Source organism: Equus przewalskii, chromosome 18, assembly GCF_037783145.1.
Source record: "Equus przewalskii isolate Varuska chromosome 18, EquPr2, whole genome shotgun sequence".
Lineage (NCBI taxonomy): Eukaryota > Metazoa > Chordata > Mammalia > Perissodactyla > Equidae > Equus > Equus przewalskii.
The window spans coordinates 13,155,196-13,172,930 of NC_091848.1; the positions used below are offsets into that span (position 1 = coordinate 13,155,196).

The 17,735-nt window shown below is 40.9% G+C and overlaps 1 protein-coding gene across 33 annotated transcripts in view; it reads right to left on the bottom strand.

Moving 5' to 3' along the window:
- TNIK (TRAF2 and NCK interacting kinase) overlaps nt 1–17,735 on the bottom strand; it is a 383,771-nt gene that overhangs the window by 128,935 nt on the left and 237,101 nt on the right. For all 33 annotated transcript variants that reach the window (XM_070583121.1, XM_070583113.1, XM_070583127.1 and 30 more), the window contains one exon: nt 16,883–17,008. In XM_070583121.1, coding sequence (XP_070439222.1) covers nt 16,883–17,008 — 126 coding nt within the window. The remainder of the gene's footprint in view (nt 1–16,882; nt 17,009–17,735) is intronic.

The following is a 17,735-nucleotide window of genomic DNA, read 5'->3' on the forward strand; positions in this document are numbered from 1 at the left end:
ACCTCACAGCTTCCACTGGGTTGAGTTAAGAAAGCATAAGTTATTCCAGTTGGCTGCTTTGGAATGCCATTTCTGCAAAGAAAAGGTGATCACACCACAATATACAAAACAAAAACTTTTATCTTAATTTCTTCCCAAAATGACAGAAAGGAAAGATTATTTTTAATTTTTCAACCTGAAAATTATAGTGGGAAATTGAGAAAAATCTCCATATTTTAAGTACTTTTAAAAATGAGGGCAGATAAGTGATTCAGATGTGGTTGAGAATTTCTCTGTGTTTTTACCCAGCAGTCGAACTCATTTTTCCTACAAAAGTAAGATTGGTCCCTGTCTGAAAGAGCTATGGTTGTCTAGGCAGCCCCACGTTAGGACAGAAGTGCACACAGTTTATGTTATTGGTTTGTAAGTGGCACTATAAGCTGTCAGAGTGAGGACTATCTGTTTTTAATTAACTTCAGCAAATGTTCCCAGGAGGTTGGACACATCAAATAAATTCAATAAGCAATAAGCCCTAATTTAGCACCTTTCATCCAAAAAGCTCCAAGTTCCCTATAAATATAAACTCATTACAGTACTCAGCAACTTTATAAAAGAGGCAGAAAATAAACATCTCCCTTCCTCAATGGAGAAGTAGAGACTAGAAGGGGCAAAGCAATCGATCTGCTTGACATTCATTTTCTAGGTTTAGAAAAACACATCCATTTCCATACTTTCTCCTTCTTCTTCAGAAAGTCTTCAAAAAAGTCACTTTATTGGGTACTTATTTTTTTTGTAATGATATGAAAAGAATTCAGAATAACGAGCAATCAATCTCTGACTTGACACTAGAAACAGAACTAAAATGGAGCCAGCATGAAACCACATTGATGGTTTTGGCTTTGTCCAAATGCACATTCCTAACATCAGCACCACCTCACGAGGGCCTTAAGCATACCCTACCAGGCTGCAAAAGCTTTGGGCAGAAATTGTTTCCTTTTTGGGCCGGCCCCGTGGCGGAGTGGTTAAGTTCATATGCTCCGCTTCGGTGGCCCAGGGTTTCGCGGGTTCGGATCCTGGGCGCAGACCTGGCTCTGCTCATCAGGCCACCCTGAGGTGATGTCCCACATGCCACAACTGGAAGGACCTACAACTAGAATATACAACTATGTACTGGGGGCCTTTGGGGAGAAGAAGAAGAAGAAAAAAAAAGAAGATTGGCAACAGATGTTAGCTCAGGTGACACTCAAAAAACAAAAAAAAGAAATTGTTTCTTTTTGTCTGTATGCCTAGTTGAAACTCAATACAAACTCATGAAAAGACTTTCATGAATGAGTTTCCAATGCTTGTTCTGATTTGTCTTCTTATGATTCCACAAAGGGGAGGGACACTCTCCCATCCTCTCCAGAGTGTCAGTGGAAGTATAGAGACCTAGCAGGAGTTTTTGCAAGGAAATTCGAGGCGTGCCACAATGGATCACATTCCAACCCAATAAAAGTTATAAAATTACCATATATGATAACCAGGAAGCTATCAAAGACCAAGAGATCACATTAGAAAGGACTCAGGAGTCAACTTGAAGAGGTTCTCACTGGCCAAAGACGAAATAATTTGAACATCAACAAGAACAATAACTTCAATGTCTTGAAACATATTAGATATGCTTAACTAAACACATTAACAAAGACTCTCCTCAAAAAGAATATAACTGGCACTGTTTGAAGAAAATGAAGAACTAACTTCTTATTTTGAGAACTGGCAAATAAAGGGAAAGAATCAAGAATTTACACTGCCGGGGCCGGCCCAGTGGCGCAGCGGTTAAGTTTGCACGTTCCACTTCTCGGCGGCCCAGGGTTTGCTGGTTCAGATCCCGGGTGTAGACATGGCACTGCTTGGCATGCCATGCTGTGGTAGGCATCCCACGTATAAAGTAGAGGAAGATGGGCACGACGTTAGCTCAGGGCCAGGCTTCCCCAGCAAAAAAGAGGAGGACTGGCAGTAGTTAGCTCAGGGCTAATCTTCCTCAAAAAAAAAAAAAAAAAAATTTACACTGCCTTTCTTATGCAAATTTTACCACTGGGTAATTAAATAATAAAACAGGTAAAGCTTCTCTTCATTAAAAGCAAGCATTCCATCTATTAGATGAAGAGACATAATGGAATTAGACTATCACTATTTCACAACCCCCAATAAACTAACAGGTTTAGGCACGTAATCACATTTTGGCCACGCCTCTTGATTAGAATAAGACAGCATCACCTAAGGAGTAGTCTTGCTAAAACAAAAAGCAAAAAAATAAGCCCCAAAACATGAATCTGATCAAGCTTCTAGTTCCAACTACCAACTCAGAAAATTCAGAGGACTGAGAAACATGTCACATCATGGGGATACAATCAACAAAACCTAGAAAAGAAAACTCCACAGGGCAAATGACTCATTTGCTTTAACAAATAAATTGTGAGAAGGAAAAAAAGAGATGGAGGAGAAATCTATAGATTTAAAAACATTTAAAAATATATACCAAAAAACTGCAATGGATGAAACTTATCTGGATACTGACTTCTTTGAAAAGATGTTAACAATTTTGAGACAATCTATAGACTAGATATTTGATGATACTAAGAAAATATGGTTAATATTTTTTAAGTGTGATAATGGTACTGTGGTTATGTAAAAAAAATTCTTGTCTTTTAGAGAAACATACTGAAATACTGTGGATAAAAGGATGTGATGATAATCCTTTCTACAAATGGTGCTGGGACAAGTGAATATCCACATGTAAAAGAATGATGTTGAACCCTTATCTCACACCATATACCAAAAATTATCTCAAAAATGGCTCAAAGACCTAAATCTAAGAGCTAAAACCATAAAACTTTTAGGAGAGAACATGTAAATTTCCATGACTTTGGACTTGGCAATGGTTTCTCAGCTATGACAATAAAAACAGATGCAACAAAAGAAAATACGGATAAATTGGATTTTGCCACAATTACAAACTTTTCTGCATCAAAGGACACTATCAAGAGAGCGAAGACAACTCACAGAATGGAAAAAAATTTGCAAATCATCTATCTTATAAGGGTCTAGTATCCAGAATATACAATGAACTCTTTCAACTCAACCATAAAAACATAATATAATTTAAAAATGAGCAAAACGCTTAAATAGACAATTCTCCAAAGAAAACATACAAATGATTAACAATCTCATGAAAAGATGCTCAACATCAATAGTCATTAGGAAAATGCAAGTCAAACCAGAATGAGATACTACTTCACACCCACTAGGATGGCTATAATTTTTTTAAAAATCCAGAAAATAACATGTTGGCAAGAATGTGGAGAACCTGGAACCCTCATACATCGGTAGAGGGAATGTAAAATGGTGCAGTCATCGTGGCAAACAGTTTGACGGTTCTTCAATAAGCTAAACACAGAATTATCATATGACCTGGAGACTCCACTTCTAGGTATATACCCAAAAGAATTGAAAACAGGTGTTCAAACAAAAACTTGCATCTGAATGTTCAAAGCAGCACTATTCACAATAGACAAAATGTGGAAATAATCAAAATGTCCATCATCAGATAAATAAGCAAAATGTGGTATATGCATACAACAGAATACTATTCAGCTGTGAAAATGAAGGAAGTACTGATGCATAACACATTATGGATGAATCTTGAAAACATTATGCTAACTGAAAGAAGCCACACAAAAAGGCTATATACTGTATAAACCCATTTATAAGAAATTTCCAGAATAGGCAAATCCATACAGACAGAAAGGAGATTAGTGGTTGCCAGGCATTAGGCGGAGCGAAGAATTGCTGTGAACACTTAATGGGTACAGAGTCTCCTTTTGGGGTGATGAAAAAGTTCTGGAACTAGATAAAGGTGATGGTTGCACAACAGTCAGTACTTAATGCCATTAAATCATTCATTCTAAAATGGCTAAAATGGTAAATTTTACGCTATGTATATTTTACCAGAATTTTTTTTAAAAAGATAGGATAAGATTTGTTTCAAAATAAGAGTAGAAAAGAGGAAGTAAATGGGCATGTAGATGGGGCAGGATTGGCTACTGGTTGATGGTTGTTGGGTCTAGTTTTGGGCACAGGGGTGTCCATTACACTGTTCTGTCTACTTTTGCGTATTTTTGTCATTCTTCATAATACAAAGTTAAAGAAAATCTCATTATATAGCAAATCATGTTTCAACAGCAGCAGGATGGACCAAAGAAACATCCTTGGGTAGGAAGAAAAGAATATTTTCTCAAGCAAGTAAAACATGCTTGTGCCCCTTCTCCAAATCCCATTTTGAAAAGCACAGTGACCAGACCTCCTCTAGGTGCATCCACTCCTGCTGGATCAGCTAGAGAAAATGTCCCACCACTGAGCTCTATTAGGCCACGTAATTATAGTTCCCAAGGAGAGCAGTGGAAGCCCAGTGACTCCAGTCTTTCAAAATTAGATTGGACAAAATACTTTCAAACATTCAGTAGGAAACAATCCTGCCCTAGCCAGGCACTAATGTCAGTGATTTCTATAATTTGTTTCTCCATTCAGCACCAGCTGAAGGCTGCTAAATTCTTTCATCTCACTATGGAACAAAATGATTGTTAAATTATGTAATGGGATTTTTTTAAAATAAGAAAAGAAAGAAAGAAATCAGCATTTGCTAGCAATTGGTTCCTGCAGCCACACAGCAATTCTGATAATTACTGCCACACACAGCAGGGTCCCTCTCTCACCACGAGTAACCTCATCACATTAATAAACAGAAATAGGGCTCAACATGCCAAGCCCAGCAGCGATTAAGTCAATAACTTCACATCTCACAAGCAAGAAATAATGGATCATTAATATCCTCCCTGAAAGAAAGTTCTCAAAGAGTTGACACTGGGGCAATAATACTTGCGAACATTTACTGAGAATTTCCCGTGTGCCAGGCACCAGGCTAAGAGATTCGCAACTGTGTTTCACTAATTCTCCTTCCCCTCAATTCCCTTTTCTTTATTTGGAAATGAAGCTTAGTTACGGTCTGCAGCCTTATCTATATAGTCATTAAATAAGTAGAGCAGTGTTGAAAGTGTGGTACTCTCTCAAGGACTAGCTATGCAGCCTTGGGCATGTTTTCTAACCACCCTGCTCTCAGCACACCATCACCATCGCTATAGGATACAAAACAAAAGCATCAACCTTACAGGTTGGATGTGAACATTAATTGTGTGTACGAATATGAAGCTCCCAGCAGCCAGAAATCTCAAACTATATTTATTACTTTTCCATTCTTTGGTCTGTTTGCATTTATAAAAAAGTTTCCAACTTGGAAAATAGCATCGACAGCTCCCCAAGATCCACTTTTTCCTTGGATGGTGAAGAAACGTCTGAAAGGTGCTTACGAATGGCATTGGGCACAGGTGTTTCTAAAACCTCTATTAATGGAAGAGTACCAAGAACACATGTCTTTTCTTCAAGCTTGTATCACACAGCAAGAAGACACAGTGGTGCATTCCAGGCCACTGGATCTTTTTATTTGGAAGGTTGAAAGACTCTGGTGGTGGGAGAAGTTTCAAAGGAATCTTATATTTGAAATTCTCACTCAACACCACCTACATAATGGTCAGAAAATGAAATATGCATGTACGTCACTCTGGAAGAGAGAAAGAAGGTTAAGCTGAAGGTGAGGACAGAACTGAGCTCAGGCATGATGGGAGTTGGGCCTGGGCCTGGAACAGTGTCACTGAGGAAATATTTAAAACACAGCACAGTACAGTGCAACTCAATTATTACGGGAAGGGTAGCTTGGACTATTGAGCATGGGTAGTCATTTCTACCTAAGTTAAAATGGTTATTTATTTATTTAATTTTTTGTGAGGGAGATTGTCCCTGAGCTAAGTCCTGTGCCAATCTTCCACTATTTTGTATGTGGGATGCTGCCACAGCGTGGCTTGATAAGCGGTGTGTTGGTCCGCACCCAGGATCTGAACCCACGAATCCTGGGCCACCAAAGCAGAGCGTGTGAACTTAACCACTATGCCACCAGGTAGGCCCCCTAAAATGGTTAATTTAAAAAAATGAAGAGTTCTAATACAGTTCACAATTTGCATGGTTGTCTGTTACATATTTTTGCCAGTTGTCTTATATTTCTGATAGTAGACGTTTTCTCTTAGAGACTGTCGGGGGAAGGGAGGCTTATGCACTCCTGTGCTTTCTCCCTCTCCAGGACAATATTTAAGGAAAGAGTCTTCTGCCTCAGCTGATCCCAGAAGGAATTCCAGAAGCACTAAGCTATCCTTGAGCTCACCTCCTTACTGGGAGGGGCCTTCAGTCTGGAATCACCAGATGTCGTCATTTCTGTTTTTTTTTTTTCTTCTTCTTCTCCCCAAAGCCCCCCAGTACATAGTTGTATATTCTAGTTGTAGATCCTTCTGGTTGTGCAAGATGTGGTCATTTCTAACCTGCCCTTTCCAGCCCCAGTCACCTCTGAAGGAATTTTAAAAGGTTTATTTTCAGAGCCAGGCTTAGGATGATATCTGGGGTTCCTATAGTATTCACTCACTTGCTAGTTAATTGGTTTTAAATTCCTGTAACGAGAAACAAAGCTTTAAGGTATTTTAAAATGGCAGGCACTAGCACAGAATACATTGACAGGAACTCATTCCTCCCAAATGTCATTAGTCAGTCACCCACAAGAATAAACGACTACAAACAGATCCCTTCTCTTTTATAATAAAGGGAAGGGCGGGAGGCAGGGTGAGGAAGAGGAGGGAACAGAAGGATAAAGGTGTGCTTAAAATGAGAGAAGGCTGCACCAAGCGACTGAAGGGGCACCCTAAGAAAAAGGAGAGGAAAGAGAAATTTCCAAGAATTTGCAATGCTACAGAGGATCAGCCTAGTGACCTTGAAGGTCCAGAAACATCAGCAAGGCACAGGATGTTTTTATCATGTGTGGCTGGGAATAGCCACCGATCTCATCTGCATGATTTATGAAGGTAGAAACAAACCCAGACTCAGTCCTTTGTCACAGAATGCTGCTTCCTTCACCAGAGGTAGTTTAAGCCTCACAGCACAAAATGTGTGTGTGCAGAAGAACAAAAACTGGTAGGTATACATTCATCATTTCAATCAACTGATGTAAAGGTAAAATAAAACTGTTGGGGACTCCAAATTTAGAAAGGCAACCTAAACAGCTTTCTGCATTCATTTTTAAACTAACATGTATTTGAGGGGGAAAAACCTCGTCTGGCTTCTGAACTATATTTTTAGACTTGAAAAGAGAATGCTTGAATTACAAATTCCAAGTCTTCCAAAAATAAAAAGATGAGTCCCAAGGATGTGAAGTCTCAAAATTGTCAATAAAGTTTCTGGATAATGAACAACTTCATATCTTGAGAAGGACAACAGCAGCTTGAATATACTGAGCCAACTGGTATTTTTAGCAACAAGAAGCCTGCCCAAAGGACAGACCCACCGGAAATGCTCTCCAGTTGTCCCGTCTAAGGAGAGAGACATCTCAGAGTCAGCATGGCAGCATTCAAGGAATGAGAGAAGTTAGCTGCATCTTCTGTTGGGTATCTGGTGCTTAAATTTCTCAGTATGCATGCAAGATCTTCTGGAGAACTTTCCCGTTAGGGGTAAATCATTATAGGTCCTTTGGGGCCGTGGACCCAATCACAGAAACTAACGCTAAGGTTGCAAGAAATTTACAACTCTGCAAGTTATCATGTTACACCCAAAGAGAAGAATTTGGGGTGGGGACAGGGGAGCAAGTTTTCAGACCAATTAAAAACAGGAAGAGACAAAACTCTACTGGCCTTAGAGGATCTAGGACTAAGCAACTTGGTAGTTGAGAATTTTGAGAGCAGAACATAAACAGGAACAGAGACTCTGGCTCAACACCAATCGAGAAGAAGAACCTGAGGGTGGTATAGACCATTAGCAGAGAACTTTGGGCATACATGAAGTCTTCCTCTTGCTAAGGTGAAAAAGAAGTTTAAGCACAGTTCAAACGAAATTCATAGGGATAAAAGAGGAAATCATTTTCACATTCTTACCGCAGAATCACCCATTAGTTCATAAAAATGGCTCTATTAAAACTGAACTCAAGTCCAGTTGCAAACTATTAAATTGGGTGTAGCTCTAGCTGTGTTTGTATCTAAGTAACTGACATTTGTCTCTATAGGTCATGCGATGGGGCTGTTTACTATCACTCCTCCTATTATCGTAGGTACTCCTTCTATATTTACCAAATTCAACCTTTTAAAAATTCCTACTAACAAATAAGACTCAATCACTTCTCCAGACAAGTGACCTAGCCTTTCTGGACAAAGGAAGTTCTTTAGTTATAAAAGTGACAAAAACTAATTAAAACAATCCTCCCTCAAAAATAAAAGCCTCATTTCTGATGCTTAGAACTAAGAAAAGAGAAATTTTAATTAACTGTTCAAAAGACCCAACTACAGGTGGTTGAATTTTATTTATTTATTTATTTTTTTGCTGAGGAAGATTAGCCCTGAGCTAACATCTGTTGCCAATCTTCCTCTTCTTTTCCTTGAGGAAAATTAGTCCTGAGCTAACATCTGTACCAATCTTCCTCTGTTTTTTATATGTGGGTCGCCCCCACAGCATGGCTGTGCAAACCTGGGCCACTGAAGTGAAGAACGCTGAACTTAGCCAGTAGGCCATGGGTCCTCTGGTTGAATTTTTAATGATGCTATAGGCAGCACTTTACATTTAAATCTTAAAACAACCAAAAATGTTAGTGTGCATGATTTCTGCCAAGCCAAGATGCCACAGTAATGTAAATCCAACCTTTAACAGACTTGGGTTTGGGGGCTGTGGCCATCATCACTGCAGATTCTAGAAAGGATCCCTCTTTGGTAGCTGAATGACATCATGTCTTAATTCATCTCAGTATCTCACTCCCAGACGATCTGATACAGGGCATGGGCAAGTCACGTAAATGTATGGAGCTGAGCACGCATGGAGACAACGGGGAGTGATGGGGCCTCTGGTGCAAATTGGAGCGGGTACGTGTCCTCATTTAGAGCTGTATACTGCTCCAACATACTGCTGCTCTTTGGGATTTCAGGCTCCATAGTTCCAGATCATCTTATCTTTTTTAAGACTGGCACCTGAGCTGATCTGTTGCCAATCTTTTTCTTTTTCTTCTCCCCAAATTCCCCCAGTACATAGTTGTGTATTCTAGTTGTGAGTGCCTCTAGTTGTGCTATGTGGGACGCCGCCTCAGCACGGCCTGATGAGCAGTGCCATGTCCACACCCAGGATCTGAACCAGTGAAACCCTGGGCTGCCGAAGTGGAGCGCACAAACTTAATCACTTGGCCGTGGGGCCAGCCCCCAGATCCATGTGATTTTTCGAAACTTTTCAAGGGGGCCGGTCCTGTGGCCGAGTGGTTAAGTTCGTGCGCTCTGCTTTGGCGGCCCAGGGTTTCCCCGGTTCAGATCCTGCATGCAGACCTAGTGCCACAGCGTGTCAGGCCATGGTGAGGCGGCGTCCCACATACCAGAACCAGAAGGACCTGCCACTAGAATATACAACTATGTACCGGGGGCTTTGGGGAGGAGAAAAAAAAAGATTGGTAACAGATGTGAGCTCAGATGCCAATCTTAAAAAAAAAAACTTTTCAAGGAATCCAGGTTTTTGTGTGAAACTGCTAGATTTTTTCTCCTATTGGCATAATTAAAACACCACCACCTTATGTGAACCAAACTAAACACATTTACCTGGACATTTAGTCCACATTTAGCGGCATTTAGTCTCCAGGCTGCCAGTCTGAAAACCCATACCTAGTCCAAAGTTATTTTTATAAGGAAGAAACCAAAGGCCAGAGATGCTACCTCGGCCAAGGTTAGAATCCAGGTTTCTGGACTTCAGGCCAGGTTCAGCTGACTGCTGGAATGTCTGCCTTTAAAATGCATACAGTATAATTTCTTAACCCACAGCTCTGCAAGTCTACCCTCTCCGATCGAATGAATGGCTTATCAAGTCATTTCAGTACAATAATCTGCTATCTTACTTGGCCACCCTATATTTTCGGAAGCTAATCAGCAATTTATTTCCTTTTTAAGGTATTCCAGCCCTGTGGTTGTTGTGGTGATATCAGAAGAGACAGCAAAATATGTGTAATTTTGCTTTCTAATTTTAGAGAAATTAGTCTGCTTAATAGACAGTACTTCTCACTCCGTGCCAGTGTCTGAATAGCATATACAAAATGGAAGGCCTCTGATCCCTGAGACGCATGGAATGAGATGGCAATGTCAGAGCTCGCTTGTTTCCGAGAGATCGGAATCTTTATTGCAAGAGCTCCCTTTTTTGATTTCCGGATCAGGCCCTGAGCAGTTGATAAAGGAGAATTACTTGGCCATTATCAGAAGTAGTTGTATTTCCACAAAGAGCTGCTACTAAACAAGAGTTTATCTCTCCGACATGACTGATAGAATTCGCACAGATTATAATTCAATCAGACACCTAAAAGAGCACATATACTGGCTGCTGGGACATGCGCAAAGCTCCAGCTACAGCAAAAGAAATAACCGGGGAATATTTCACGTGGTCTGAATACTGGAATAAATGTGAGAAAGTTCTGCTCTCGGTTGCTACGGGCTGTGTCTCTAGATAATCCATCATAATATTTTCATAGAAATGTAATCCTAACAGAATGCCATTAGCCCAAAGAGTCAACTATCCGTGACACTGCAACTGTTTGCTAAAACATTCCCGAAAGGTTGAATGTACTTTTCAAAGTGTATTTCTTAGACTTCACACAAGTCTTACTAGTTGCTAACTAGTCTTGCTATCCTCTTTGAAAACTGGAAACACTAAGGAATTAGGATTAAAGGGGAAGTCAAAATAAACTTAGTAGACACAGAGCTTCAATCCTATTTGGAACACCAATTTTTGATATCAGAACCATTTTTCACAATTAAAAGGAGAGTGTAGGATTCAGGGGCTTGATTCTAGCATCAGACAGCTTGGGGTTAGCTAGCACCTGGCTTCACCACGCACTAGCTATGAGACCTCGGGCAGATTTCTTAACTTCTCTGACTCTAATTTCCTCATCTGTAAAGTGGGGATAAAGATAATATCTAATTTGTAGAGTGGTTGTAAAGATCTAATGAAACACTATGACACGGCAAACAAACACAGTGCTTGGCATGTGATGAGCAGGCAATAAATACTACCTGCCACTGTTATTGTTAACAAAGAATGGCCCAAGTTTAGTGAGACAGAGGTCTTGAAATAAGTATACACTGTCATATTCCATAACCACGTTGCCACCACTATTGTAATCTGGGATTAATTTCCTAATTACTATGTTTCTCTTCTCCCTTTACTTTTCCAAGTTCCTCCTTAATTTATCATCAAACAGAAATGCAACTAGAAAAAGAAATGATGTTCTTGCCCTCATGAGACACTACATAGCTTTGTATTCTATCCCGAGTGACATAGAAGCTGAGGGGCAGCTGGTGGGGCCGGTCAGAAGAGTCTTCTGCTCAGGCACGAGTCTGACAAGTGGGAGGCCCTCTGTCTTCCAAGCAGAACGTGAGGCCTGTCACTGCCACATTTTGCCACCTGCATTTAATTGCAGGTGGGACGATGAAATGTAAAGGCAGGGCTCCTCCCCATGTGGCCCAGGTTTGGAAGCGATCACTACTTGTAGATCCCCCTTTGCGAACTTCAGGAAGGGGATTAGCCTGCTAAACCAGTCTCCTAACTAGTCTCCCCGCTTCTACTCTGATCCCCATCCCATCCAGTCTCAACCCAGCAGCCAGAGGGGTCCCTTCACTATGTGGATCAGATCCCATGCCTCCACCTTCAAAACTCTCCAGCGGCCCCCACCTCACTCAGAGTAAAGGCTGACATCTTTCCAAAGGCCTGTAAGGCCCTGCACCATGTGGCCCCAGGTCTCATCTCCCATGTCTTCCAGTCACACTGCCCTGATCGTTATTCCTGGAAAACACCAGGCCTGGAATGCCCTCCCTGGAGTCATCTACAACGGGGCTTGCCCTGGTCACTATCCCCACCACCACGATCCCAATCTGCATCCCCACTAACCTTCTCCTGCTCTTCTAGGCACTCACCGGCTTCTGGCATTCTCTAGAGTCATCTTACTTATTATGTTTATTGTTTGTGGTCTGTAGCAAGAATGTAAGCAGCATGAAAGCAGGGGCTTTTGTCAGTTTCATTCACGGATGCATCCTAAGTGTCTAGAAGAACGCCCTGTGCCAAGCAAGTGCTCGAGACATATTTGTTAGATGAATCAATGAATGAACGGCGAATGAGTAAACGGACCTGTACATATGCAGGCTCTTGGTTCCCAGAAACCACAGGAAGAGCAATTGGCCAGGGTGAGAACTGGCGGGCAGCAACTCATTTCCAGAGAACAAAACCTCCCGTTTGCACCGTGCAGACACAAACAGGCTTGCTGTCTCCCACCCCCACCCAGGGCCACACAGACTGCAGATTTTGCTCATTTTCAAAGAAAACCTTCCAGTGCCCTTCACAGAACTTCAGGCCAAGTTAAAATGTCACGTTTCACGATGCTGCATTCTCATCTGCATCCATCCATTACTGAGCTTGGAGGCCCTGGGAGAGTCAATTAACTTCACTGAGATCCAGCAAAATAAATGACAACTCATCTTCTTTCCAGCTTAAAAAAAAATCTCAGCATTAGGAAAAAAGGTGAAAACGAGTCAAGCCCTGCTTGACCACTCCCCTCCTCCCTCAACCAGAGATTTGTAATACCCACATTTTAATAGCCCACCCTAACAAGAAACCAACTGCCCTCTTGGGCCCATGTCACAAAAGGACTGGGCGGAATAGTTAGGTGTGACTCATCTGGAAATAGCCGTTCTACCTCAGGGGATAAGCTGGAGGTGGCTGCAAAGCTACATTAACGCTTCTTTTAATTTGCAACCACAGCCCTGACCAAACAGAAAATCTGTCTGCGGACACTTGTTCCCCACCTGTCATCTGCTGCAGCTGATGGCAACACGTGGGTCACTGCTAAAATGCTAGACTCCTGACAAGGCAGAAGTCCTTTGGGAACACAGAGATATTCCAATTTGCGCCATCTCATCCTATCCTGTTGACCCTGCAGGCCACAGGGAAACTGAACTCTCCAAGTACCTGTAGCTATCAGGCTTGAACAATAATAATAAGAACACCAACCAAGTCTGTACCTGTAATATCACTTTCATTCATAAAACAACTATTTTGTCAGCATCACGTGCCCAGCACCTTCCTAGTGTTGAGGAGGATGCTAGGATGTAAAAGTCACAAACCTTGTCCTCAGGGAGTTGTCTATATGAGGAGGAAAGATAGCCCAGTGAAAAGCAATAAAAAAAAGACATGAAAAGTCAAATTTTTTTTTTCTTTCTTTCTCCCCAAAGTCCCCCAGCACATAGCTGTAATATTCTAGTTGTAGGTCCTTCTAGTTGTGGCATGTGGGACGCTGCCTCAGCATGGCTTGATGAGCAGTGCCATGTCTGTGTCCAGGATCCAAACCGGCGAAACCCTGGGCCGCCAAAGTGGAGCGCACGAACTTAACCACTCAGCCACGGGGCCGACCCCAGGTCAAATGTTTTAAAAATGAAGTTATTGAAATTAATAGCTAGAAACAAATATCTTCGGCATTATTGGTGTATGTTATTCTAGACATCCCCACCATGTCAACATATGTATATATAAATTTTTTCCTTTTTTTGGACAACAATGAAAATGTACTATATGTCTAATCATAGCCTCTAAAAAAGGCTTTAAAAAACCCTCACTATAATTGTTAATGCTCATCCATTTGTAAACATGGATCTACATCATTTTAACTGGCTGAATAGTGTCCCTTAATAGAGGTACTTAAGTGATGTCCTATGGGTTAACTTCTACATACATCTTTATGTAGTTACCCAAATATTTATTCAGGGTACATTCCTGCATGTGTAAACATTGGGTCAAAAGTAAGGCACTTTCTTTGGGAGATATATATCTCTCTCTCTCTCTGTATATCTGTGTGTGTATCTGTATGTACTGAAAATGCTCCGGAGTAAAGCTGCATCAGTGTTCATTTCCACAGGCAGGGGGAGTGAGTGTCCATTCTGGGTATATCACTTAAAAAGAAAATCTTTGGCAATCTACTAGGTAAGAAATGGTATCTAATTCTTGTTTCCTTTTGCATTTATATCATTTGAGATGACATTTTAAAAACATGTTTATTGGTAACTGATATTTTTACTTTGTTATTTGCTGCCTTGTTCTTAGCTCAATCTTTCTATTAGTAATTTCATCGTTTTTCCTATTGATTTATAAAAACTCTTCATCTCTAAAGGCTACTAAATTCTTTTTTTTTTTTTAAAGATTGGCACCTAGGCTAACAACTGTTGCCAATCTTCCTTTTTGCTTTTTTTTCCTTTTTTTTTTTTTTTTAAGGATTGGCACCTGGGCTAACAACTGTTGCCAATCTTTTTTTTTTCCTGCTTTATTTCCCAACTCCCCCACCCGCCCCCCGCCGGTACATAGTTGTATATCTTAGTTGCAGGTCCTTCTAGTTGTGGGATGTGGGACGTCACCTCAATGTGGCCTGACGAGCGGTGCCATGTCCGGGCCCAGGATCCGAACCCTGGGCCACCGCAGCGGAGCATGCGAACTTAACCACTCGGCCACAGAGCCAGCCCCAAGGCTACTAAATTCTTTCTCACCACATATGAAATAAATATTTTCCTAAATTAGCTATTTTCATTTTTACTTTGTTTATTGTGGGGTTTTTCTGGCTGAGGAAGACTGGCCCTGAGCTAACATCCATTGCCAATCCTCCCCTTTTTGCTTGAAGAAGGTTGGCCCTGAGCTAACACCTGTGCCAGTCCTCCTCTATTTTGTATGTGGGTCACTGCCACAGCATGGCTTGAGGAGTGGTGTAGGTCTGTGCCTGGGATCCAAACCTGTGAACCCTGGGCCACCAAAACAAACACGTCCAACTTAACCACTACACTACTGGGTCAGCCCTATTGTGTGTGTGGTTTTTTTTTCCTCCTGATTTTTTCTCCCCAAGTCCCCCCAGTACATAGTTGTATATATTTTTTTAGTTGTCGGTCCTTCTAGTTGTAGCATGTGGGATGCCACCTCAACATGGCCCAATGAGCGGTGCCATGTCTGCGCCCAGGATCCGAACCCTGGGCCGCCGAAGCAGAGCTCGTGAACTTAACCACTCGGCCACGGGACTGGCCCCTGTATTTTTTTTAATAATAAGAAACTTTTAAAAATTGATATAGTCAAGTCCATCAAAACTGTGTTTTGTGGTTATGCCCTTGCCATCATATACCTATCTTTAGTATTATACAGTCGCATTTATTTTATGTAACCACTTTTACATTTTTAATTTCCACATTGACATCTACTATACGTTTAAAAGGACGCAATTAAAATCTTACTGTAGCTCTTTCAGAAATCACATAAAAATATAAAATCAATGTGATCACACAAAGTGTGCTTATTTATCCCAAAGTACATTTTTCATTTTAATTTTAGAGATGGATCTAAATTTTATGGGGGAAAAAATTCCCAGCAGTTCTTTTCACTTCCAAAGATTGTAGTATATGACAGCAAATGACATGACAAGCTTGTTATTTTTCTGAGCTAACATTATTATATCCTTTTTGGTCAGCAATTGTGCTTCCTGTATTTGTTTTGTCTTCTCAATGGGACTATAGATGGCATGCATTAACAGAGTAACTTCTACCCGAGACTGATTTCTTTGAGAAATTATCCAAGAAATTGTGGTCACTAGATTCACATAGTTTATTACTTAATTTGGCACACAGTAAGCACTGAATAATTGAGTGAATTTTGTGGATTAGGCACATATTAAGACCTCTGGAAAATAAGCAAGATGATACGTGGTTAAAAGGGGTTTTTTAGAGCCATTAACCCAACAGCAAAATATGAGATGAACAGACATAAGAGAGAGGGAGAGAAACAGATCAAGAGGGAGGCTACTGCGAAATCTAGGCTTCCACTGAATGGGCCTATAGTAGTGGATTGGTCATAAAATTGGCAAAGGAAGGTCAAAGCAAGACAGCATTATAAGCCTGCCTGCAGGACTCAGTGAATAAAAGTTCCAACAGCAGAAATCAGGAAGATGAAAAGAAAAGCAATTTGGGCAGGGCAGGGACAGGAGCAGTGGGTTTTGTATGAGACATAGTAAAGTTATCACTAGTGGGGCAGTCTAAGGGACAGCTGTCTCACAGACTGCCAAAGACACAGGCCTGGGGCACACAGCAAAGTGGACAAGGGGAAGAAACCTCTGAGAGTACCTACACAGTATCAGACACTGTCTCAGGTGTTTTACTCATAGAGCTGGAATGTAAATTTCAGTCATCCACACATTAGTGCTGGACAAGGACAAAGACTCACACAGAGCTTGGTTAGATCTGACTCCACCACTTCTAGCTACAGAGACCTTGGGGCAATTCACTCATCCTCTTTGTAAACCTAAGTTTCATCATCCAAAAATTGAGGATGATAATGATGTCTACGTCAAAGAGCCAGAATAAATGACAGAATCCATAAAAAGTAAATAGCATGGTACCTAAAATATAATAAAAACTCAGTAAAGGTAGCCATTAGTGGGGGAAAAAACCCAGAGAAATGAACAACTGGCTTAGGGATGGTCCACGTTAAGGGATAGAAGATAGAGATACTGAAAAGATGGCAAGGTATTCAACAAAATGGGAGAAAACCTTGAAAACACAATGTTATAGAAATCATGGAGTGAAGGGTTTCAAAGAAGGAGTTAGTTAAACTTAACCATGAGGATAGAAAAATGGACCATTTGGCCCTGGTTGTTCTTCATGCAAGAAAAGCAAATTTGGACAGCGCTACATACCCAAAGCTGGTCATCCATGCCTGGTGGGTTCTTTTTGATAAAAGCACCATAGTATGTAGCAATATTCCGGTGATGAGAATATTTCTTCAACATGTTAATTTCTTGTTTGATTTCTTCCTCTTCATCCTGTTTTAGAACAATAAATATTCTGTCAAGAAAATCAAAGTCTTTAGTAGGATTCTATATTTTATCGCCATCTATGTCAACTATATATTAAGTTCTTTCTTAAGTTTATTCCTCTGCTTTGCTAATCAAGCACAACTATTATATGACATGACTTTCTTTCTTGACTACAAAGAAAAAATTTACTAGACAACACATGGGCAGTCCAAGGAGGTCTTCTGTTTGTACGGCAAACAGGCATGGCACGCAAGCTGTTGGAAAAAACACACACTTCATCCCTTCACCCAGAAGAGATCAAGGTAGACAGGCTATTGAGATAAAATTCACTCTAGGCCTCTGGGAACTATGTCCGTTGAGTACCTATCACAGACCATATCTGGTATAGGAAAGATTGAGGCAAGTGAAAAGAAAAAAATACAGGCTCTTAGAATTAAAATTGGTTAGGTTCATTTTCTTTGAAGCCTATTTTATTGAAGTGTCTGACTGAAGATGATGAAAGTCAGATGGGAAAGTAAGGGTAAGTTCCCGAGATCTGAGGAAGTTCACAGAGCAGGAGTACCCATCTCACCTTGGAAACTAACCATGAAAAGAAAGGGGAAATGCAGTAGTGCCGTGAATGTGAAGAGGTAACTCTCCTACAGAGTAAGTTTCCTAATTCAGGCTGCGTTCATTCTGAGCTTCAATTTGGAGTCCACCAACATGGGCCATTTTTAGAGGCCCTGCCATCACT